The 25,178-nt window shown below is 42.8% G+C and overlaps 1 protein-coding gene across 1 annotated transcript in view; it reads right to left on the reverse strand.

Annotated features, from left to right (window-relative positions):
- Window positions 1–3,099: 3,099 nt before the first annotated feature.
- The window catches only part of FSTL3 (follistatin like 3), a 307,842-nt gene continuing 285,763 nt past the window's right edge, over window positions 3,100–25,178 (reverse strand). Inside the window, exons 4-5 of the mRNA XM_063455504.1 lie at window positions 5,691–5,918; window positions 3,100–3,810 (exon numbers count right to left, since the gene is read on the reverse strand). Of these exons, the coding sequence (XP_063311574.1) occupies window positions 3,758–3,810; window positions 5,691–5,918 (281 nt within the window). The 3' untranslated portion in view covers window positions 3,100–3,757. The remainder of the gene's footprint in view (window positions 3,811–5,690; window positions 5,919–25,178) is intronic.

Genomic DNA, 25,178 nt, shown 5'->3' on the forward strand with positions numbered 1-25,178 from the left:
GCAATTTTTGGCCCCACCCCGGACTTTGTGGTGGAATCAGACGAGAGCCTCCAGGGATGGGGTGCAACTTGTCATACAACCTCCACCAGAGGACCATGGACCACCACAGAACACTTTCTCCACATCAATTGTTTGGAATTAATCACGGGCTTGTTCGCAATTCGCAGCCTGACCAATCGTCTTTCACACTGCTGCATTCTCCTTCGAATGGACAATATCTCAGTCGTCCAATACATCAACAAATTGGGCGGGCCAGATCTCGCATCCTCTCCGAAGTGACAAAGGGCATCTACGATTTTTGCTTCAAACGCAACATCACACTTCGGGCAGAATATCTTCCAGGGGAGACGAACATTACCGCGGATTGGTTCTCCCGATATTAGAGAGACGGCAGCGACTGGCGCCTACACAGAACAATCTTCCTCCACATCTCCAAACTCAGGGGCCCGTTTATTCTGGACCTATTCGCCTACCGGAAGAATTTTCAAGTCCCACGGTTCTTCAGCTCGGCAGTAGATGCCTTCCTTCAGAGGTGGCCGACGACGGGAGCCTATGCCTTTCCTCCATTTGCGATGATTCCCAGAATCCTTCTTCAAATTCGCAGACAACAGGTCACACTTGAACTACTCACCCCGCTCTAGCGGGGCCAAGCATGGTTTCCGGATCTTCTGGACCTCTCCTGTCAAGATCCTCTCCTTCTGCCTCCATGGCCCAATCTCCTAGAGGACCCTCAAGGGAACCCTCATCCAATGATAATACAAGACCACCTCCACCTAGTAGCTTGGACTCTTTCAGGGGAACCTGGCATTTCGGAGAATTATCGCAGACAGCTAAGAAACTCCTCTGGGATTCGTGGGCTCCTGGAACCAGAAGATGCTATCTTTCCTCCTTGAGTGCTTGGTGCAATTGGTGCCTGGAACGGAAAACCGATCCCCTTACAGCCCCTAGACAATGAATCCCTCATCTGGTTCCTTCAGTTTCCTGTTCCTATTTGTTCGCAGCCAGAAAGAGTAAGTGACATCACAGGGAGGGACCTTTATACCTTGTTATCCTTTTTTCTGATTGGTTACCTTGTTACTAAGTAAAAAAGTGCTGCTGTGAAGCTTACGTAAAGAAAGTCTTAAGCAAATACTCGCCTCCTGTCATTAATAAAATTAAGATTATAGGTACACTAAAGCTAGCACAATCTACAATTGTAGAGCCATTTAAAGTTTTGGCTCTGAACGTGCGGGCTTTCTGTGCCTTTATGGTGGCAACAGCAACCTTCTTCTACATATCCCATTAAGAACTCTGAAGGAATATATGAAGAATAGCTGACACAAAGTGTAGAACAATAGTGCAGGATATCCAGATATCAGAAGTACAGTCTATACAATCCTTTAGATTGTAAACTCACGGGCAGAGCCCTCTCTACCTGTTGTATCGGTCTGTTCTTATTGTATTGTCTTTTTCCCAATTGTACAGCGCTGCGGAACATGCAAACGTCTTTTCATTAGCGCTGCACTGTAGTTTGCTATGTTTTATGGAAAGGAGGGTGATATCACCTAAACCCTTAAAAAGAAACATTGCATTGTTTTTGTCTCTTTTTGGATCAATAACATTCTCTCTTTTTTAAACCCACATTACTATGTAACTATGTTTTATACCCATTAAATGCAGGTTAATTGGATATGCTCAGCATGCCCTTTGAAGAAGAACAAAATACATAACATCAAACATAAAAGATCAGTATTTTCAGTGTTTTAATGCATTCCATCTATGCATATGAAGAAAATGTATTGTTTGGAGACAAAATTGTTACATCTAGAGTCTCTAAGTCAACAGTAGAGCATTCTTTGGTAATATGCAGCTGTTTTCCCCGTTTACTTACCAGCAGTTTTAAATAGCCTGTTGTAAAAAAAAGATGATGTGTCTACCTGCTGGCATATTGAAGCTTATTTTTTAGAAAATAGAGAATAGAAAATATCCTCATATATTTCACCTACCTTGTTCGTAGGCAATATATTTAAATACTTTTTTTTAAATCAAAGATTGCATCAGCTTTTAATACTTTTTGATCAGATCAACAACACTTTAGCTAAAATACTGTTAAATCAATAAAACCGCTATTAGTGCAATATTAGAATATTGCAGGAGTCCAAAGTCCAAACTATAGTACAATGAAAAATACCACATACAACAGATTAAAAAAATATTTTCAAGTGTGTATACTACATTCTACACACTAGAGTGCAGCAAACAAAAAGGAAGTGGAATTAATGTGACTGTCTGTATGCAAGGTGTACACAAATGACAATCTGCATTTCCCCCTAGTTTTAATGCAAGCGACAAAACTCAGAATTTGAATTATTTTATTGTCATAAATAGAAAAGAGAGAAATACATATATAGAAAAATAGAAAATCATCAATGTGGACTCTAAACTCTACCAATAAGAGGCAAATTACACTTAGAAATCATCAGACAAGCTATAAACCATTCTTGAGAAGTCATGTGAAAGTGAACATGTTTCTATATATAACATGTTCCTTTTGTTTCTGAGGATTAATCACTCAACTAATATTATTTTATGGTGAACAGTTCATCCTCAAGGAGAAATGGGACGGATTTCCTTGCCCTTTGAAATATACTGTCTGTGTCAGCCCCTCGGGGCATAATAAGAACTCTATTACTGTTTTTATGTCAAGCTACAGAATCAGAGTAGATTTTGATTTCCTCTTTCCAAATATCTACATAGTGAAAACATATTGGTACCCAATCTGGTGGAATCTTGCCCAATTTAACAATTCTTTTTGGAAAATTACACTGCACTGTAGATTAAAAAGAATAGGGAAAAATATGTGACATTTATAGGATAGAGCTTTTCACAAACATCCTTCAAGGTCTACAAGTTCCAGAGAAATTGAATTTGTATCCAAGGCAAATTTTATACATGTCCATTAATTGTTGCGAGAAAAGTGTATGCAGTGTCTCTATTTTGTCTGCTTATCAGATATCTTATTGTGTCTATGTGATCATGACGTGGGTACGGGTCTCTTTGTATGACATAGCTCATTGTTTCTGTGTCAACTTGCTGTAGGAAAGAGATTCTCTATATCAGACAGTTTGTCTTGTATCTGACCCTCTTCTATGGGAAAAGGTTCTGGATATAAGATTATTATTTTTTGTGTGTAGGGGCATATTGCCAAGCTGACCAGGGAACATATAACCCTAAAATACTAGTGACGAACAAACTAAAGGGGCTGTATACAAAGCACATAGAAGAAGCTTTAAAAGCATGAAGCTAGTGAAATCAGTGTATCATATGTCAGACATCACCAGCTGCCATAAGTGTACTACTAGAAAAAAAAAAAAACATCTGAAAGTCTTGAAACTAAAGCAGACCACTCCTGTATAAGTGTCACCTCACTACCGAACGATTCTTTATATCAGAAAGTTTGGTCTGTCTTTGTTGCTATCGTTGTATACTGGAAAGAACAGACACTCAATTTCCCAAATTATAACCATAGCCTTCCAAAGAAACATATTTAAATGTGCAGAACAACTTCATATTTCAAATATTCTGCTGTAAGAAGTAATACGATACTATTCTTTTCCATCACCTTGCAAGAGTTTTACAGTTAACTCTGTCTCTGTTCACACGAATAATAACCTGTAGGATACATTTAAATAACACGTCCAGTTAATAAATATGCCTCACTGTATGTACAATATACACATGGAATGGCCAGTATGTATATACTGACATCACGCTGCCCTCACACGTAATTCTTCAGAGAATCATCAAGGTCCATGGAAAATGTGGTGATATCTGCAAATTAGGAAAAGACATGATTCAAACAATTTATAGCTACATAAACATATTAAATGTCTCACAAGTTTCTTGAAATCTTTTCTGAGACAAATATTTTTTTCCAATCACCAACTCGAGAGTTTTGTTTAATACGTTAGAACTTGGCAGAAACAACTCAGCTAACTAATTTTAAAGCTTGCAAAGAGCACATACTAAGTTCATCTTAGGGTGTAAATGATAAGCTAGATGATATTGCTTGCAAATTTCTCAAAGTTCTTCACCAACATAATGAACATGGAACTAATGAAGATAGATAATTTATGTTTTATTTACCCTGCAGCGTATTATTTACCATACTTTAGCATCTTTTGTTTTAAAAGAAGAACACAGCATCTAATACACTGTTGACCCCCTCGCCCTATCTTATATACTGCTGACCCCCCCCACATCTAATACACTGCTGACCACATTCCCACATCTAATACACTGCTGACCCCCTCCCCCAAATCTAATACACTGCTGATTCCCTCTCCCATCTAATACACTGCTGACCCCTTTATCTAATGCACTGCTGACCCCCCCCTCCTATCTAATAGACTGCTGACCCCCTCCCCAACTAATGCACATCCCAAATCTAAAACACAATAGGTCCCCCAAGCCCATTTACCCCTACCTGTACTTCAAGATGCAGACAGTACAGTCTTGTCTGGGCTCTGCTCTGTCTTGCAGTACATTGATGGGTGGCGTTCTGCACACTGCATGCATGAGGGAAGGGATGCCGCCACTACGCTGCGCACAGTAGCGCCGCCAAAATGATGTCATATGCCCTATGCTGCTCATATCCGGAGGCTGCCGTATGAAAAATATATGTGCTTTTCTGGCCATCGGATCCTGGACCATAGGCTATGATCTGCCATGCGGCCGCGGGCGGGCAATCAGGAAAAAATATTTTCCTTCATTGTGGCTGGCGATTTATGACAGCATGCCCACAGAGAGGGCTCGGCATGCTAGCTGTGGCACACGTACCATAGGTTCGCCATCACTGCCCTAAAAGAAGTACCTTATACACTGCTAACATTCTCCCCTATCTAATACATTGCTGACCCCCTCCCCCATCTAATACACTGCTGACCCTACCTGTACTTCAAGATGCAGACAGGACAGTACTTCAAGATGCAGACAGGACAGTCTTGTCTGGGCTCTGCTCTGTCTTGCAGTACAGTGATGGGTGGCGTTCTGCACACTGCATGCAGGAGGGAAGGGATGCCGCCGCTACCCTACACACTGTAGCGCTGCCAAAATTCTGTTATATACCCTACGCTGCTCATATCCGGCGGCTGCCGTGTGAAAAATCTATGTGCTTTTATGGCCATTGGATCCTGGACCATCAGCCAAGGCCTGCCATTGGGCTGCGGGCGGACAATCAGGAAAAAATATTCTTCTTTATTGTGGCTGGCGACCTATGACTGCATGCCCACAGAGAGGGCTCGGCGTGCCAGCTGTGGCACGCGTGCCATAGGTTCACCATCACTACCCTAAAAGAAGTACATCTTCATTTTGGATTGCTATGAAATAAATTGTGATGGTCCACTGTGCATCATTGCAAATTGACCATATAAACCAAAATAACTTGATTATACAAGTTTATAAGACCTAGCCCATATCCTACTAAGAATAATATCCGATCTAAAAATATTATTATAGTGTATGAAATCTATGTGGCATTTTATGACTCATCTGCAACCAATACACATCTTTAAACAAGATATGACATTAACAGCTGTGGCTGAACTCCGGTATCATAACATAGAATAAGACTATTGTAATGTACTAAACCAGTGGTACTCAAACCTGTCCTACAAATTATGTATTTTGCTCTAAGAAAAAAAAGTACATGCCTGCACAGCTTCCCATGTGACGAACGCCTATGGAACGTCCAAGGTAACAAGTTGCTCTGCGGAGATGACAGGCAGAAGGGTATGTAATATTGTTGTTCCCGCAGAGTACATGATCAGAGGCAAGAGGCAATGGGCATGGAGAGGAACGACACATAACACAATGTGCACTTCCTGTTTGGTCTACCACGCAGGAATGAGTCCCAGGACAAACAACACTGGAGCAGGACTCTGGAAGAGAGAAACAAGTTATTTTAACATGTCATTTGCACACAAAGCAATATCAAATATCTAATTTGTGTCACATAATTGCACAACGGTACGTCACCAGAGGAAACCTATTGAAATGGCATCACTCTGATTTTATTTATCTGATTGGGTATATAATATTGACCAAAACTAGCTCATAAACTTTTTTTGAAAACTACCATTGTTATTGGCAAATGCAAATATTCCAAGTTTTAGAATAAAAGCTGTATTTCTTAAACTGCGTACTTTGTCTTTAAGAGATTTTGCAAAACTGACAAGTTGTTAGAAATGGAACATATTTTTCATGCAATGTTTCTTTAATTAATTACCTCTTACCCATATTCAGTGAATATGGTGTTCAGACTTTAGGACGCCCTCTTGTCCTAGGTTAGTGTAATTCCCCAAGTCTGTGAATTTCCCATGTCATGTGCACCCTAATGTTTTAGTCTAAACATAGATAAAATATTCCCATGTGAAATGACCAAGTTATGGCCTTGTATCTTTGCCAAGTTAGGGTAGGTCCTAAAATGACCTAATTGAACATCTAAGGTATAAATATGTGTACTTAGCTTTAGGACACAGAGGAGAGATTTTGGAGACAGAGACGCTGCTCCATTTTATCATGACAGAGAGAGGTTGACGTGTTCAGGAGGGTATATTATTCTATTTTATTGATATTGCAAGCATATACTTTAATCTTATAAAATCCATTACAATAATTTATAGCAGAGTTTATATGTATATAATATTTATATTTGTATTTAATAAAATATTTAAAAAGACAAAACTTTATTGCTTCAAAGACAATCCCTATTTTATATTGTATTCTCAATTATTTATATATTTTAAATAGAGGAACTCTTACTAACTATATAATATTATGGCTATATCTGTATGGTTAGCCCTGCTAAGTTCTATGCTTTAAGACTTTATAGTGGTAAATAGGGGAAACCATCTGTTACAAATGGCGCTTAACGTGGGACTTGTACTTTGGAAGTTTAAACTTAAATATATATATACCTAGGTAACCTCTTATACATACAAGAAGACACAATACTTTGCCATGGCACAAGTCTTAAAATATCAAGAATCTAATGAGGCAAGGTTCTTCATTATGATGAGTTGATTTTATGTGAACTTGTACAAGGCACTTGGAGGTCAGGTGCCAGGCACATTGTAATTAGCAAACAATGCTGAAATTGTAGATTTAATTAACCCCTTAACTCCTTAAGGATGGCGGCCGTGCTATGCCGTCCTTTGGGAACCGTCTCTAAACGCCTGCGGGCAGCATAGTACGTCCCCGCCACTTACCTCCTCATCCCAGACAGTCCCCCTGCGTCTGATCCGGCCCTCCTGTGCCATGTGATCGTGAGGTCCTTGCGATGACCTCATGATCACATGGACGGAATAGCCGTCCATAGCAGTGCCAGGAATGATTGCCTAAAATAAATTAAAATAAAGGTTAAAAGCAGTGTTGAATAAAATAATATATACCTAGAACATTATACATATATATAATGATCTAAGTATATCTATATATATATATATATATATATATATATATATATATATATATATATATATATACACACACACACACACACACACACACACATATACTGTCTAAATGTAATTGAAATTATTTATATATATTTATATATATGTATATATATATATATATATATATATATATATATACACATATATATAATATTAAATAATAAATATCTAAATATGTTAAAAATGAAAAAAAATAATAATTAAAAAAATAAATAAAAAATATATATATATTGGAAGACTGAGCCTGAAGTTGTGGGAGGGGTTGTGTACCTTTTAAAGGGACTCCCTCCCTTCCCTACATTACCTGATTGGTTCCAGACGTACTTGTGCTTAGGATTCATACCGCTGAACGGTCGGCTTCCCAAGAACAGGATCACACACTTAAAGGCTCCTCCGGATCTCCACCGGTTGGAACCCAGGCTGTGTGCCAAGCTGCCGCCCATAACGAACGGCTGTTTCTCGCGCTTAAACAGTCAGTACAGACGGGTACACTGGTACACCGTCTGTATCACATAATAGGGATCACACAACCCGCCGGGGTCTCCAACATGGCTCGGTACCCCCCTCCCCTCCCGCCACGGTATCACCAGGGGCACAGTGAGTAACCACATACCGGCTCCCCCCCACGGAGGGGAGTCACATAACGGCTTACCCGGGCCTTCTGCCCCCAATTGTTGTGACATTAGATATGATATTTATAAGAGGGGTTTCCCTCTGTGTCATGTGGCAAGTACGGTATAACATTAATCTGCATCTTTTAACCCTGCTTTTTCAAACAGTCCAGAATGTTCACACCTGATACCACCCCACATATGTTGTCTTAAATGGTTCATAATCTATATAACACTAATACATAGATCCAGTGTATTTAAGGATCAGCTTTGTTTTAAACATCTTCAGTGGTATTTAGAGCATAAATCATGCACTACTGTCTCGTTACTCAATACTCTGCCGGTTGGGATTCAAACTTTTCATGGCGGCCCACACATTAAGACCCTCCCCCCCCCCATCCCCACAGATGCACCAGGGGCATGGAGGGTAGGGTTATCCCCGGAGGGTATACTACACCAACACCTCCCCAAGGGCATGCCGCTGCCAGCATGGCCACTATGTTTCACAGGGGTTGGTTTGTGGCCTGTGGCCACTCGTTGCCATAGCAGCCGTCCTACACAGAGGGCGGCAGTCTAACTCTCGCCATAAGTACGGGCTCACCCACGCACTACCTGCCTCGTCAGTCAGGCCGTCGGAGGGTCATAAACAAGCACGGTGCCACGTTCATCACTCCAAGCCACCACAACGCCACGTTACAATGATGCATACTAATCTTGACAGTGGCACAAAGGTCCAACACAGGGATATACAGTTATGTTAGAGATGGTTAATTAGATTGTGTAGTGCATTAATTATCGATGATATGCATATTAAAGTAAGCTAAAACAGTACTTTTGATAATTGTAGAGAGTTGTTCCTTTGTACCATGTTGCGTTGCTGCTGTTAGCTATTACGCTAATTTAATTAGCCCTCTGCATAACAGGCTCCCACTTAATTTGAAACCTGGCGTTAGGTTCTCTTTCCTTCATTTTTCAAGTTAGAATTTGTCTTACACCTGGTAATCAGGTTACAGAGCAGCATACTACCACCTGGTGGCCTTGTTACGTTTATCTTCATATATACAGTTACTGTATGCTTTGTATGTTAGAGGTGTATTGCTGTATCATTAAATATTAAATGTTCCGTGAAGGCGGTTAATGCCTTCTGTCAGTATGTTGGGCTAGCATTTTCCCCGGTTACTTTCAGTTTTCTATTTTAACCGGGTATTTGTCAGTTGTGATCTCTAGGTCTGCTTTCAGAATTCATAGACCTTATCAGAGGGTTTAGACTATACTGAGCAGACAGTTACGGAACCAACAATGACACTATTGACATTTGTTACAGATTCAAGCACCAAGCTTAGACAAGCTTGGCACGTCCAAGTCATAGATTGCACGTTTCCGAGCTAAGACAGCATGACACGTCTCTTCAAAGTCATAGTGGGGTAGGCCGTAGTTGAATTAAAGACTACGGATGGGGGGGTGGGCTTTAAGGTAGACTGTGTAGGTTATATAAACGTACATATATACTTCCTTCCCACTATTCTATGACTTACCATCTTGGTTAGACGTCCCGCCCTAGCAGGAAACTCAGACTACCACGGGGCAGATCCGAGTATACAATTGACCAACAGATGTGTTGCTCCCGCACCAGTACTCATGGTTACAAAGTTATAGGGAACCTATCATAAACGATAACATAACGGCCATCTAGGTAGTTTCCCAGGCACTCTTTGCCATAGAGACAGTGGTCCCGCGAGGCCAACACCCATCCTCCACGCAAGAGGTAATATGCCCCACGGACCAAAGCATAGATAACCGCCTTGCTTATTGCATAGAGAGGGCCTCACTCGTCACACCCTCACCCCAGTCGATTACTCTGGTATCTAGAAGCCAACAACCCGCAGGATACCTCTCGCGCCAATCATAGATAGAGCCCCTCGAGCCACTTGGCAACTAGTAGGGACTCACTTGCCACCAAACTAGTGAATCATTTCCCCTTTTGGCACTAGCTAGCATACCATATACATCCTCAGTCCTAAGCGCATGCCTCCTATATATCTTCAGTATGTCCCAGGAGCCAGATGAAGGAGATGATATCTCAATCCCCAGTACTCTAGCCAGGACCGCTACCCCCACACGTAAGGGCGACACTGGTAGCCATCATTCCATAAGAGCATGACTATCATCCGCATCACGGCAAAACTACGTAGGCGCCGCATCCCTTTCCCAGCTAGACTGACGCAAACCAATACCTAGAATACAGACACTGGCAAAGGCACGAGTGGCACATGCATCGCCAAACTTCATACCATGATTGCTTGGCAAGTATCCACATGGGACAAATGAATGATAAGCTGGAAGCTCGTAGCTCTCTAGCTGTAACACCAGAGCCCCTCAAAACCGAGATGGTGGCTCCTCTCAGTCTCGACCCGGTAATATTACACCCACCAGCTTGGGGTCTCAGGCCAGTAACCCGGTCATAGGGAACCGGCAAATCTTAGACACATCCTGGAGGGAAAAACGTAAATCTCGTCTCTCTACTGATTACCTCCCAGCACGTCGTAGAGAATCACTCCAACTCATACGGCGACATCTTGAGGGTCCTGCAGGCTATAGACCCGAGACTCAGCTAACTATCTATCCCTGACTTTGTGATTGCTTTTATGATTTACCGGGATGGGCTGTGTTCTGGGTACCCTCATAGAAGAGAGGAGCTAGACCTTTATATTGCACAGGCTGGTGGATGGGGGCAACAAATACGGTGGTTCATTTTTTTACGATTATTACCGTTTATTTGTAACAAAGACGTCAACAGCTCTGGCACAGTACAACGCAAGGATGGATTGGAGCCAACTGGATACAGAGCTGTTCCTTAGACACTTCGTTGGGCTAAGATCCACAGCTTGTGCGATAGGTGCAGCAAACACACATGCCACAAACCTATGCCCGGTTACACTGGACACTACCCCAACCACTGCCATTCCAGACGCCTCGAGGCCAGTAAGCAAGGCAGGGATAAACTTGGTTGTCCAATCGTGTATCTAGGCAAATCCAAACTGGCAAACAACTTTAATGTTGGGGCTCGTGCTTAGAGTACATGTCGTTTCTGCAGGTATTTTTTCAGGGCACATGAGGTAGCCCGAATAATATGCTATGACCCTGTACCTGACATCAGTACATATTGACCCTACGGCTGGGCTACTGTCCACTCACCATCCTAACATCAGGGAACACCCCTTCTCTAGCTGGAGAACTAACCATATTGGTTTGGTCACGGGGAAACTATTTTCTGGGCATACAGATGGACTCAGTAGCCATGAAAGACAGCCTACCACTACTTACGTATAGGCTCAGGTCACAGGAAAGAAGTGCATTCACTAATTGGCTCATTAAAATTTGACATACGTATAATACCACAAGGCAGCTCGTTCATTTAAAGGCTCTTATGCCTTCTCCCTACATTCCCAGACGACTACAGCCGTATCCCCCTTGACAAGCATACACACATGTGGAACATGTTTCTCACAAGTTGAAAAGGGGAAAAGCATGTTCCTCCCTCAGGTATCTGTAGACTCCCCCCACCATATGGACTGAAGCAGCAGCATCCACTGGGTTTGCAGCCATTTTTATCAGGAAAATATGGCTCCGGGGTAGGTGGCCGCAGGACGCAAGACAGATTGAAGGGTTCTACAAGAACTCTGCACTCTTCGAGGTCTACCTCACAGTGACATGGGGCCATTTATATGGGCAGGGAGACCGGTGCGATGTTTCTCTGATAAATTTCCAATTTGCCACGTCATATATAAAGGCCGATCTTCCTCCCTAATGATCATGAAATTATCAGGAGACTGATGGGGTTGGCAGCCAGTCACCAGTTTTCTGGTATGCTATCATGTACCAGGCATTTTAACACGGCTGCTGACCAGTTATCTTGTCTGCAATTTCAGGCATTCAGAAGGTCCTACTGACAGCCTCACGAATAGCACGACGAGCCCCGGCTCCAAGATCTAATCATGGATTAGAAGACTTGCTACGTAATAGCAAATTGGCAAAACTGGCGTTATCAAAAAACGCACAACGCATATGACAGGGCTTTTGTTTTGTATAATAGGTTCATCAGGTCACCACCTGGCCAACTGGTTTGACACTACAACCTTGGTGGCTCTCGCCACTTTTTGCCACCTCAAACTGAAGCTGTCACATAACAACATCAAGTTATACCTCACTGGCATCCAACACCACATGTTTTCAACTTTTCCCAACAACCCAGGCTTCCTCACATCCTACCCCATCAAAACCATTCTTAAAGGTATATCCAAAGCAACTGACTTCTCCACAACGTAGGTTGCCTATTGACATACATCTGTTCAAGCGTATATCAGGCTTACTGGATACGGCACCTTTTAAGCCACATTCAAACTCTGTTATCAAAACAGCCATATACTTGGCTTTCTATGGCTTTCAAAATTGCCATTGCACCTCATACCTTCACAAACAACAAAACCATTACGTTCTGAGCTTAACCACAACTAAGGCTAGTCAGATGGGTCAAAACTTTCTTATCCATTACTACCCCACTGACAATTCATGGTGCCAGGTGACAGTGTTTGAAGCATACCTACTTTCAGTAACCATTCCTGCCTTCACTCCCTCTCCTGTCCCTTCACGGGGCTACCCTCACTACTTCTAAATTCATGGTATATTTACGACTATTATTGACCGACTCAGCTTGAACGCCAACAAATATTCTGGGCACTCATTCAGGAAAGTGGCAGCATCCACTGCCTTGAGCCAAGACATTCTGGTACATGCAATCAAAACCTTGGGCCGCTGGAAGTCGTCAGCCTATGCTGTCTATATACCTCAACCAATAAAGGAAATAAGAAAGCATTTGTTAAAATGTCCTCATAGATATGTTGGTATGATGTCATGTGGTTTCGTAATAACTATCTTTTGAGCAAGATTGGTATTCCTTTTGCCCACTAATTTACAGGCCTACCACATACGTCGGTATCGGCACACCTCAACCGACTTGCTTATTAAAGGTAGATGACTTAATCTCTATTTCCAATACTGAAATGGCCCCGAACGCAAATTGGAAGGCTGGACCTGAAGTTGTGCGAGGGGCTGTGCACCTTTAAAAGGGACTCCCCCTCTTCCCTAAATTACCTGATTGGTTCCAGATGTACTTCTGGCTCACCCTCCATTTCCTCTACTCAATTCTGTATAAGGTAGGCCCACTTATTTACAGGCTTACCACATACATCGGTATCGGCACACCTCAACTGACTTTGCTTATTAAAGGTAGATGACTTAATCTCTATTTAATTTCCATAGCCCCGAACACAAATATATATACCGTATATACTCGAGTATAAGCCGAGTTTTTCAGCACATTTTTTGTGCTGAAAAACCCCAACTCGGCTTATACTTGAGTCAGAGTCTGTATTATGGCAATTTGCATTGCCATAATACAGACTGCGGGGAGAGGGGTGCTGGCAGAGCTGTACTTACCTTTCCTGCAGCTCCTGTCAGCTCTCTCATCCTCCGCGCCGTCCGTTCAGCACCTCGGTCAGCTCCCAGTGTAAGTCTTGCGAGAGCCGCGGCTCTCAGATAATTAAAAAAAAATAATAATAATAATAATTAAATAATAAATAATAATAATAATAAAAAAATAATAATAATTAATAATTAAGCCTCCCGATGTCTCCTCATGCTTCCGGGTTTGACGGAGCTTAGCCACACCCCCATTGACGCGGTCTGCTATTTAATGCGACCGCACCAGCTGATAGACGCTGGATTATTGAAACGCGTACCGCACCTAACTCACCGGCTCACATACCTCGCTGAGACGACCACATGCTACTGGACCGGACTGGAGGATTATTCAAGTCCCCAACATCTCTCCTCATCACCGACAAGTGCCTGCACTCTCTGCAACCATTCACTGAAGCAACCGCCTCAGAGGAGAGCTGGGGACACAATCCCTCTACTTCTGGAAGCTAAGTATCTGACAGTCTCTGAGATAAGAGCTAACAATGCTAAAGCTTTATTTCAACTTACTAAAGTCTGCTATCAAGTTGTCCAGCAAGCCTGCTACAGCTTTCCTCAAATCAAGTATTATTCAAGTTCAGCTGTACCTGTCTTGCTACAGATAGTCTTATTTCTTCATACTAAAGTCTGCTATCAAGTTGTCCAGCAAGCCTGCTACAGCTTTCCTCAAATCAAGTATTATTCAAGTTCAGCTGTACCTGTCTTGCTACAGAGAGTCTTTATTTCAACTTACTAAAGTTTGCTATCAAGTTGTCCAGCAAGCCTGCTACAGCATCCCTCAAAACAAGTACTATTTAAGTTCTGCTGCACCTGTCTTGCTACTGATAATTCCAATGTATACAATCTCTTATAATTTGAACTGTTAACAAGAATAACGGACTCTAATGAATTCTGAACCTTGTCATTGTTAACTGAAGCAAACCGTTTATTATTTAAAGAAACAGTACCTGTAATTCTGGAACTGAAGTCTCAGTTCCATCTAAGTGTCTTAATAAAATATCAAAGTCCTAAGAAATCTGCAGTTGTGTTCCACATCATTTACTGTGAACGTGACACACACACTGCATCACACTTCATTCATATGCACACACTGCACTCATACACACACTGCACTCACACACACACATTGCACTCACACACACTGCAAATAAATATTCAATTAATATACACGCACACACAGTGCACTCATACACAAACACACTGCACTCATACACAAACACACTGCACTCATACACACACACTGCACTCATACACACTGCACTCATACACACTGCACTCATACACACACTGCATTCATTATATACACACACTGAAAATAAATATTCAATTAATATATACGCACACACACTGCACTCATACACGCACTGCACTCATCCGCACACTGCACTCATCCGCACACTGCACTCATCCGCACACTGCACTCATCCGCACACTGCACTCATCCGCACACTGCACTCATCTGCACACTGCACTCATCCGCACACTGCACTCATCCGCACACACTGCATTCATTATATACACACTGTAAATAAATATTCAATTAATATAATTTTTTTAGGATCTAATTTTATTTAGAAATTTACCAGTAGCTGCTGCATTTCCCACCCTAGTCTTATACTCGAGTCAATACGTTTTCCCAGTTTTTTGGGGTAAAATTAGGGGCCTCGGCTTATATTCGGGTCGGCTTATACTCGAGTATATACGGTATATATATATATATATATATATATATATATATATATATTTTTTTTTTATTCTACGTCTATATTTATGAAATCTTTTTACACCGTGTTTCTCTGAAAATAAGACCGGGTCTTATATTAATTTTAGTCACAAAAAACACACTAGGGCTTATTTTCAGGGTAGGGCTTATTTATTTACGGTACCGGTATGTACATTGAACCCCCCTTTAATTAATCCACCCCCCCTTTAATTAATCCACCCCCTTTAATAAATCCACCCCCTCTAATTAATCCACCCCTCCTTTAATAAATCCACCCCCTCTAATTAATCCACCCCCCTCTAATTAATCCACCCCCCCTTAATAAATCCACCCCCCCTTTAATTAATCCACCCCCCTCTAATTAATCCACCCCCCTTAAATTAATCCACCCCCTCTAATTAATCCACCCCCTTTAATAAATCCACCCCCTCTAATTAATCCAGCCCCCCCTTTAATTAATCCACCCCCCCTTTAATAAATCCGCCCCTTTAATAAATCAGCCCCTTCTAATTAATCCAGCCCCCTCTAATTAATCCAGGCCCCCCTTTAATTAATTCACCGCCCCCTTTAATTAATTCACCGCCCCCTTTAATTAATTCAGTCCCTGACATAAAATATCTACTCACATTTCAAAGATGCCTTCCTTGCCCGCCGAGCCTGACCACTGGGTGCCTCAGTCCTTCCACTGAAGATCCGTGAAGGCTGACTGACGGCGCTGCATGCATCGTCATCACGTTGCGCGATGCCACGGCCCGCAACGCTCCTCCTCATAGAAGAAGGAAGTCCCGCCGGGCCGCAAAGGTGCAATGCCTAGGTCTTATTTTCGGGGTAGGGCTTATATTGCAGCCCACCCTGAAAATTCAGCTAGGGCTTATTTTCGGGGTAGGGTGTATTTTCGGGGAAACGCGGTAGTTAGGTCATTTTATTAATTACAATTTGCGGGACCTGCCTGATAACTCAGGCATAAATTCCAGAGAATTTAATTCGCTAGCACTATATTTAACCCTCTAACTTTCCAAGACACCATAAAACCTGTACTGGGGAGTACTGTTTTACTCGTGAGACTTTGCTGAACACAAATATTAGTGTTTTAAAACAGTAAAATGTACTACAATGATGATATCATCAGTGAAAGTGACTTTTTTTGCATTTTTCATACACAAACGTCAGTGTAAGTGCCGTTTGTGTGTGAAAAATGCATTAAAGTAGGTATGTAAAGTAGTATGTACATAGGCACATATATTATGTATTTTATTATTTATAATATATATATATATATATATTTATAATTCTAAGTGTATTTTGAGATATATATATCAAGATACGCTTATGACATTACATATTTTTTTATTTTAATTTTACGTATATTTGATACCGGAGAAACTGACGGAAGCCAAGCACAGAGAGATGGACACAGGTTTCTTCAGGAAGGAAGAGATTCTTTATTGGATCACCGATCGGGACTCAGAGGGACTAGCGTCACCAAAATACAGCAAAGTCTGAGTACTGAATACATAGAGTACATTCCTTATATAGCACTGTAGCTCCTCCCACAATTAACTACACCCACACATACCCTTAACCTATTTAATGAATAGAGTCTAAACTCATCCATCCGGTCTAACCACGTGGCTCATCTGATACAAAGGAGAGGGACGCGTAATTCCAGTTCTTACATTCCTGCACCTGGTCAGTACAGTGATGACAGTATCTTAGCTACGTGTTATTAACTAACTGATACTACAAACACATATACATACATATGCCTTGTGGCAATCTTAGCCTGCTAAACTTGTATTTTACTGGAATTACATCACATTCCCCCCTTTGATGCCTCTGATATTTCACAATTACTTGAGGCATCACTTAACCTTGGTTTGCATATACCTCAGGTTACCATGAACCAGACCAGACTTATCTTATGATGTGAATCTTCAACATTCATCTTCTTGCATTGGTTCTCCCTGATCTAGAGCCTTATACTTATATATCGCCATTATCTGTGCAGCAGCCTTCCTCTCTGCTATACTTCCTATCAGGCTTTGCACAGACCTAACTACTAAGGGTATAAGACACGGTAGGAGTAGACACAACAGTAAAATCAGTAGGACTCCACCTACCACTGCCTTAAGCCCTCCAAACCACTCATACCAGCTACCAAACCAACTACTTGGATTGTACCCTTTCCATACCTGAGTAGGCACATGCGCTAGTTTAACCATATGGCTAGTAAGCTCAGCTATTGCTTGCCCTTCGTCATCTATTTGAAGACAGCAATTACTTAGGTTAAACTTCCCACATACACCTCCCTCTACTGCCAAAAGGTAATCCAAGGCTAATCTATTTTGGTAGACTGCTGTCCTCATCCTGGTGTTATGCTTCGCTAGAAGATTGAGCGCTTGTGATGTCTCATTTGTGATAATCTCAACCACCGCCTGTAATCTTATAATACGGTTGAGCATATAAATAGGGGTTCTATAACCAAAGGTACCATCCTCAGCCCACGTGGCTGGCCCATAATAATCTATAATACGCTGGGGAGGCCATTCATTATCTTCCCAGGCGCCTATCTCTATGGGTCCCCTTTTCTTCCTATGATTCACATCATACACTTTAACACCTAAAGTCTCACCTGTTTCAATCGGTAACAAGAAGAAGGATGGTTTGAGCATACCCAACACACATGCCCCTTCCCAGTCCTGTGGCAGCTCCGAATAGGCTTTCTTACCACAGATCCAGTACAAATTTGCTGGGGCTCTCCAAGTAGATGTGATGGATAGATCAAACCACACATCCTTTAAATTGGCATATCTAGCAAACGGGTTAGATGGTTCTGAGACATTTGAAGCCGACCACCAAGTTGTATTCTTTGTATCATCATCATAAGCTTTTTGCCCTAGACAAGTTAATTCTCCTACAGAAGTATTATACATCATTCCTTTCCTTGCTATGCAAACATAACCTATGATGGAGGTCTTTAATCTCCACTCAGATTTACCTCTAACACTCATATGATAATCGGCTTGTGTAGATATTAATTGGTCAACTGCCTCAGAACCGGACATTACCTCCTTTGCTTCCCAAGGCCATTGGTCTCCCATGTTAGTACCTCCACACACATAGCAGTTGGTAACATTAAGACTACCGGCAATACTTTCAGCTAAATCGATGAACAGGTTTTTAGCATTATGGGGGATCTTATTATCTATACTCATCTCTTCGTAAAAGGAATGGTATACTTGATGAGTCTGGGAGGATACCGTATCAGTCTCTATTCCTATAAACAATAATGTCCCAGGATCTAAACCCGTCCCGTATATTTGAAACCCAAATAAATTTCCATACTTATCTAAGAACTTGTCGGGGTTATTAATGAGTATATGGACTGGGTTGCATTCCATAGACTTACAATAAGGGCTAGTCGGCAACTTAGTCACTATCATGTCTTTGTCTACTGTCTGTCCCCAAGTTGCCCACCCCACACAAGACCAATATGGGCAAAAGTTATAATCTCTATTTGGGCATCTAGGACTTACATATTTATTTTTGCTACTGGGACAAATATATTTATCGTTAGACCCATACGTCCTCTCCCATCTAAGATCCCCACATACATTCCACGGCTTTCTACCACTCGATATCGCTTTACACGCATCAAATAGCAGAACACCCGAAGAATGTACGGATTCTAACACCGTTTTATTAATTAGGGTCCCCTGAGGATCTCCATTCCTGAGAGTCAACCAGATTGTACGAGGTTGATACTCCGGACTGAAGCACTTAGGTTCTCCTACTCTTAAATGGCACACACTATAATCTATATTTAAGTATCTACATCTCGATACATCTCCTTTACATTCGTATTGTGAATGCCAAATTAGGGTTTGGGAAATATGGTTACCTGTTCTCGTAGTCTTAATGCATACCTCACAGCTAGGAGTGTCGGTACCTCTACCTTCCTGAATATAAAAACACATGTAAATAAACACAATCAAAAGCACATCTTTCGCCGTCATCCTCAGTCTTCGTCCGTGCGATGGAACCTCAGCTTCCAGGATGTGAGGGCTGCAGGGAATGGAGTTCTGCTCGTCTTCACAGGTGTCCCTTCGAGACTTTCCTGGCTTATACACTATGTGATGGTAAGCGGACAGGCTTTATTATGGCCTTCTCACTCACACCTGTAACAATAAAATTTGTAATCCACAATAATTCCTCGTTACTCCGACTGAGTAGTGCGTTTTAACCGGATCTTGCAGGGATTCTCTGGATCTACTGTAACTTGCCAAGAATCGACTGCTGCTGGTTTAACCCTGGAGTGATGTATCCACGGAGTCACTTCTGCTACTTTTATTGCTGTAGGGGTAGACAAAAGAACAACATAAGGACCTCTCCACTTGGGCCCTAACGGTACATTATTCCACTCTTTAATCCACACTTGATCTCCTGGATGATAACTATGAACAGGGGGATAAATATTCACAGGTAATCTATCTTGTACCCATTTCTGTACCTCCTCCATAGTCTTACCCAACTCTACAACCTGCTGCCGGGTAATTCCTTCTCCCAACTGACTCAAGTCCCCCCTTAAGTTACCAAGTACGGGAGGTGGTCGCCCATACATGATTTCAAAAGGAGAGAGGCCCATCCTTCTGGTAGGGGTACTGCGGATTCGCAATAAAGCTATGGGTAAGAGAACGTTCCACTTAAGTTGGGTTTCCTGACACATTTTAGCCAACTGGTTCTTTATAGTTCTATTCATTCTCTCTACCTTACCAGAACTCTGGGGTCTATATGCAGTATGAAGCCTCCACTTTATACCAAGCATATGAGTCAGTTGTTGTAGGCACTGATGAACAAAAGCTGGACCATTGTCCGATCCTATAGAACAGGGTAGTCCATATCGGGGTATTATTTCTCGTAGCAGGAATCTCACAACTTCTCCTGCTTTCTCTGTACGAGTAGGACATGCTTCTACCCAGCCTGAATAGGTGCACACAATTACCAGCAGGTAACGATGTCCACCCGACTTAGGCATCACTGTAAAGTCTATTTGTAGATCGGACATGGGGAGTCCCCCCATAAACTGAACTCCTGGTGGCTTTACTGGTCCTTGTCTTGCATTATTCTTAGCACACGTTACACATCTGCGTACAATGGCCTGAGTCAAGTTGGACAATCTTGGTATGTAGAAATGTTTTCTAAGAGATTCTTCAGTACTGTCTCTCCCAGAATGTGTCCCGTTGTGATAGTTTTGGACAATTTCTACTGCTAGTGATGCTGGTATAACTATTCTTCCATCTTCTAGCTGATACCACTTGTTCTCCAGATACTTTCCCGGTTCAGTCTTTAACCACTCCTCTTCTTGAGCTGTATAAACTGGAGTCCATTGGGACAGTGGAGTTGGTATAAGAGCAGCTATATGCCCTACATACTCCTGTCTTCCTGATTCAGCAGCACGCTTAGCTGCACTATCTGCCATCCGATTTCCTTTGGTTACATCACCATCACCTCTCAGATGTGCTCGACAATGAATAATACCGACTTCTTTCGGCTCCCACACTGCTTCCAATAGTTGTAGGATTTCAGCTGCGTACTTGATTTCTTTGCCTTCTGAATTCAGTAGTCCTCTTTCTTTATACAAAGCTCCGTGGGCATGAGTGGTTAAAAACGCATACTTAGAGTCCGTATAGATATTTACTCTTAAACCTTCAGCCAATTGTAACGCTCGTGTTAGTGCTATTAATTCTGCCTTTTGTGCTGATGTTCCTTTCGCCAGTGGCCGAGCTTCTATCACCTTGTCTATTGTTGTCACTGCATATCCTGCATAGCGGATCCCTTCTTTCACATAACTACTGCCGTCGGTGTAATATTGAACATCGGGGTTCTGGATGGGAAAATCACGAAGATCTGGTCTACTTGAGAATACTTCATCCATTACTTCCAAACAATCATGTTGACTTTCAGTAGGTTGTGGCAAAAGGGTAGCTGGATTTAAGGTGTTTACAGTCTCTAAATGCACTCTTGGGTTTTCACACAACATTGCTTGATACTTGGTCATACGGCTGTTACTAAACCAATGATTTCCTTTGTAATCCAACAACGTCTGTACTGCATGTGGGACTCGTACATAAAGTTCTTGACCCAGAGTGAGTTTATCGGCTTCAGCTACTAGCAGGGCGGCTGCAGCTACGGCTCTTAGACAAGGTGGAAGTCCGCTGGCCACTGCATCCAGTTGCTTAGACATGTAGGCAACAGGTCTTTGCCATGATCCCAAGTACTGTGTCAATACTCCCACAGCCATTCTTCTTTGCTCGTGTACATACAGGTAGAATGGTCGTGTGTGATCAGGTAGACCTAATGCTGGGGCACTCATCAAAGCCTTCTTCACATCTTCAAATGCCGTTTGCTGTTCTTGGGTCCATAAGAAGGGGTCGTGCTCTGTACCTTTGATAGCTGCGTACAGAGGTTTTGCTAGTATCGCATAGCTGGGAATCCATATCCTACAGAAGCCTGCTGCCCCCAAGAATTCTCGCACTTGTCTTCTATTCTTGGGTATTGGTATTTGGCAGACAGCTTCTTTTCTCTCTGGCCCCATAATTCTTTGACCTTCAGAGATATGGAATCCTAGATACTTGACAGTTGGCAAACACAACTGAGCCTTCTTTCTAGACACCTTGTATCCTGCCTTCCAGAGAATGTGTAGTAGATCGTGCGTTGCTTGCTGACAGATTTCTTTTGTAACTGCTGCTATCAACAAGTCATCTACATACTGTAACAATACACACTCTCCTGGGATGGACTCGAAATCCAATAGATCTTGACTTAGGGCTGAACCAAATAGGGTAGGTGAATTTTTAAACCCTTGGGGCAGTCTTGTCCAAGTCATTTGGCGTTTTGAGCCCGTTACAGCGTTCTCCCACTGGAAAGCGAAAATACATTGACTTTCTGCGGCAATTCGGAGGCAAAAGAAGGCATCTTTGAGATCTAAGACTGTGAAGTAAGTAGCCCCGCCCGGAATTAAAGCAAGCAGGTTATATGGATTGGGTACAACTGGATGTATACTAACAACCGCATCATTGACTGCTCTTAAGTCCTGCACAGGTCGATACTCATCTGTACCGGGCTTTTGAACAGGCAGCAATGGGGTGTTCCAGGGGGAAGTACAGAATTTTAGGATACCATACCGTATGAACTTATCCAGATAGGATTGGATGTTCTTCTTAGCCTTCTGCGGAATGTGATATTGTCTTAGGCTCACTGGATAAACCCCATGTTTCAGTTCAATTTTTATTGGTGGAATATTGCGGGCCAGTCCTGGTGGGTTGTTCTCTGCCCAAACTCCTGGTATGTTAAACAATGTCTCATCACTCCTAGGGTTTTGGCTAGTCAACACTGTATAAAGTCGCCACTCTTCTTCCTTTGGTACGGATAAAGTCATAATACCTGAAGGTCCATTAAACTTTAAAGATGTTGTTCCATCTGGTAGGAACGTAATCTGCGCTTGTAATTTGGATAGCATATCACGTCCCAGCAATTGGACTGGACATTCAGGCATATAAAGGAATTGGTGTTTTACTACGTGGCCTCCCAATGTACAGAGTCGACTTTTAAGAACCGGTCTTTCAGCACTTCTTCCAGTTGCTCCTATCACAGTAATAGTCCTTCCAGATGGAGGAGCAACCAGATTAGTCACCACTGAATGTTCAGCACCAGTGTCGATCATGAACGCACTCCTTTTCCCCCCTATTGATACATCGACCATAGGCTCCGCTCGACCAAGGGGGATGGAGCCCGGTCGGTATCAATAGTCCTCCATGACCGTGTCAGCCAATCCTACGAAGTCCCTACCTTCTCTATCGCGGGACCTTTGCGCTGCTGGAATATACCTATCTTCCCTCACACTTCCTCTGTTCCCATTACTCCCTCTATAACCATTACTCCCTCCGGGGCCTCCTCTACCTCTCGCTCTGCCTCTAAAGTTTCCGTAGCCTGCCCTGGGTTGGTCTCTCTCGTACTGCTCTCTTTGCGGACATTCGTTCCTCCAATGCCCTTCTTCCTTGCAATACGCACACTGATCCCTACTCAAAGGCTCCCTACTCCATCTATTATTGCCTCTATCTGGGCCCCGTTTATCTACGCCTGCGATCGCTACCGCTAGCATATCAGCCTTTTTACGCATCTTGCGCTCCTCCTCTTTCTTGCTTTCTGTTTCCCTATTCATATACACCTTATTAGCTACCTCCATTAGTTGGGAGATTGACATACCTGCAAACCCTTCTAACTTTTGTAGCTTGCGCTTAATATCTCCGTAAGCTTGGCTGACAAAGGCGGAGTTAACCATTCGGGAATTGTCTGCGTCTTCCGGATTAAAGGGGGTGTACAAGCGGTACGCCTCCAATAATCGGTCATAAAAGACACTGGGCGCTTCATCGCTTTTCTGGATCACCTCAACTGTCTTCGACATGTTAATGGCTTTCTTTCCTCCGGCTTTCATGCCAGCAATTATAGCGTCTCTATAGGCTCTGAGTTGAACCATATCAGCACCATTTACGTTCCAATCGGGATCAGTGTTGGGATAATGTGTTGCGGCCCATGCTGCTGGATTAGCTTGATTCAAAGCACGGGCTCTATCTTCTAATGCTTTAATGGCTGCTTGATTTATTCTTGTCCTTTCCTCATTGTTAAATAAAGTCATTAGTAACTGCTGGCAATCAGCCCATGTCGGATTATGCGTCTGTACTATTGAGGTGAACAGATCAGTCATGGCTTGTGGTTTCTCAGTATACGAGGAATTGTGGGTCTTCCAGTTTAAAAGATCGGTTGTAGTGAAGGGAACATATACGAAGACAGGGTCAGCTTGTGCCATTTGACCTGCGGCATTAATATAGGCTGACCCGGGATTCAGACGAAGAGGCATCTGATAGTGTCTCAATTGTTGGGCACCGGTCAACTGTCGGGTCTGTATGGGGCTACGTGGAGGGGCGTCAGTCATGGGTTCCGGTCGGGGAGAGATAGGGTATGGGGATGTGGGAGGTTGGTTTTGGGAAAAGGTAGTGAATAGAACACTTCGGGCCGAGCTAGATGAAGCTTGACCGGAAGTCTGAAGTGGCGCCAAATCAGGATATTCATTTTTAATGGAGGTTGGTCTATCTGGTTCCGGAAGGGGGGATTTAGTACGAGGGGGGGTGGATCCTGCACTGGAGGAGGAAGCGGAAGTGGATGGGGGTAGTGAGGGAAGGGTTACAGGACTTCCTGCGTTTGCGTCACTTCTTCTTAACGGAAAGTAAGGGGGCGGCAAAGGGATCTCGGACTCAGGGGGCGTGTCCAAAATGGGCCTAACACCAGCCCTAGTGGACGAACAAGTCCTAGCTACCATGAGGCGACACTGTTCCTCGTGGCATGTCCGGAGCCATTTTGGCGAGTCATTTACGGCCTGTCTCCAACAATCAATATAAGGAAACTGGCCGTAAAGTTCAGGCCTACCTGATACAGCCACGTGTAAGCGCTGTACCAGAGTTGGATCCAAACTGCCACGTGGCGGCCATGCCGCAACCAAAGTAGGCCACTCCCTAGTGCACAAAGTGACCAAACGTACAGGAGACATCTTTACCCCAAAATCACAAACTTTGAATCCCTTTTTAAAATTCTTAACCATACATCCTAAGGGATCCGGAATCGTTGACTGCGACGCACCCATATTTAACAGTGGAACGTCGTCGACAACGATTACTATACACGCGTACTATTCAACAGTCACACCCGTTTCCTCTGGCAACAGCACCACGTGGTACGGTTACCAAGTGAAACGTACAC

This window comes from Pelobates fuscus, chromosome 5, assembly GCF_036172605.1.
Source record: "Pelobates fuscus isolate aPelFus1 chromosome 5, aPelFus1.pri, whole genome shotgun sequence".
NCBI classification, from domain to species: Eukaryota; Metazoa; Chordata; class Amphibia; order Anura; family Pelobatidae; genus Pelobates; species Pelobates fuscus.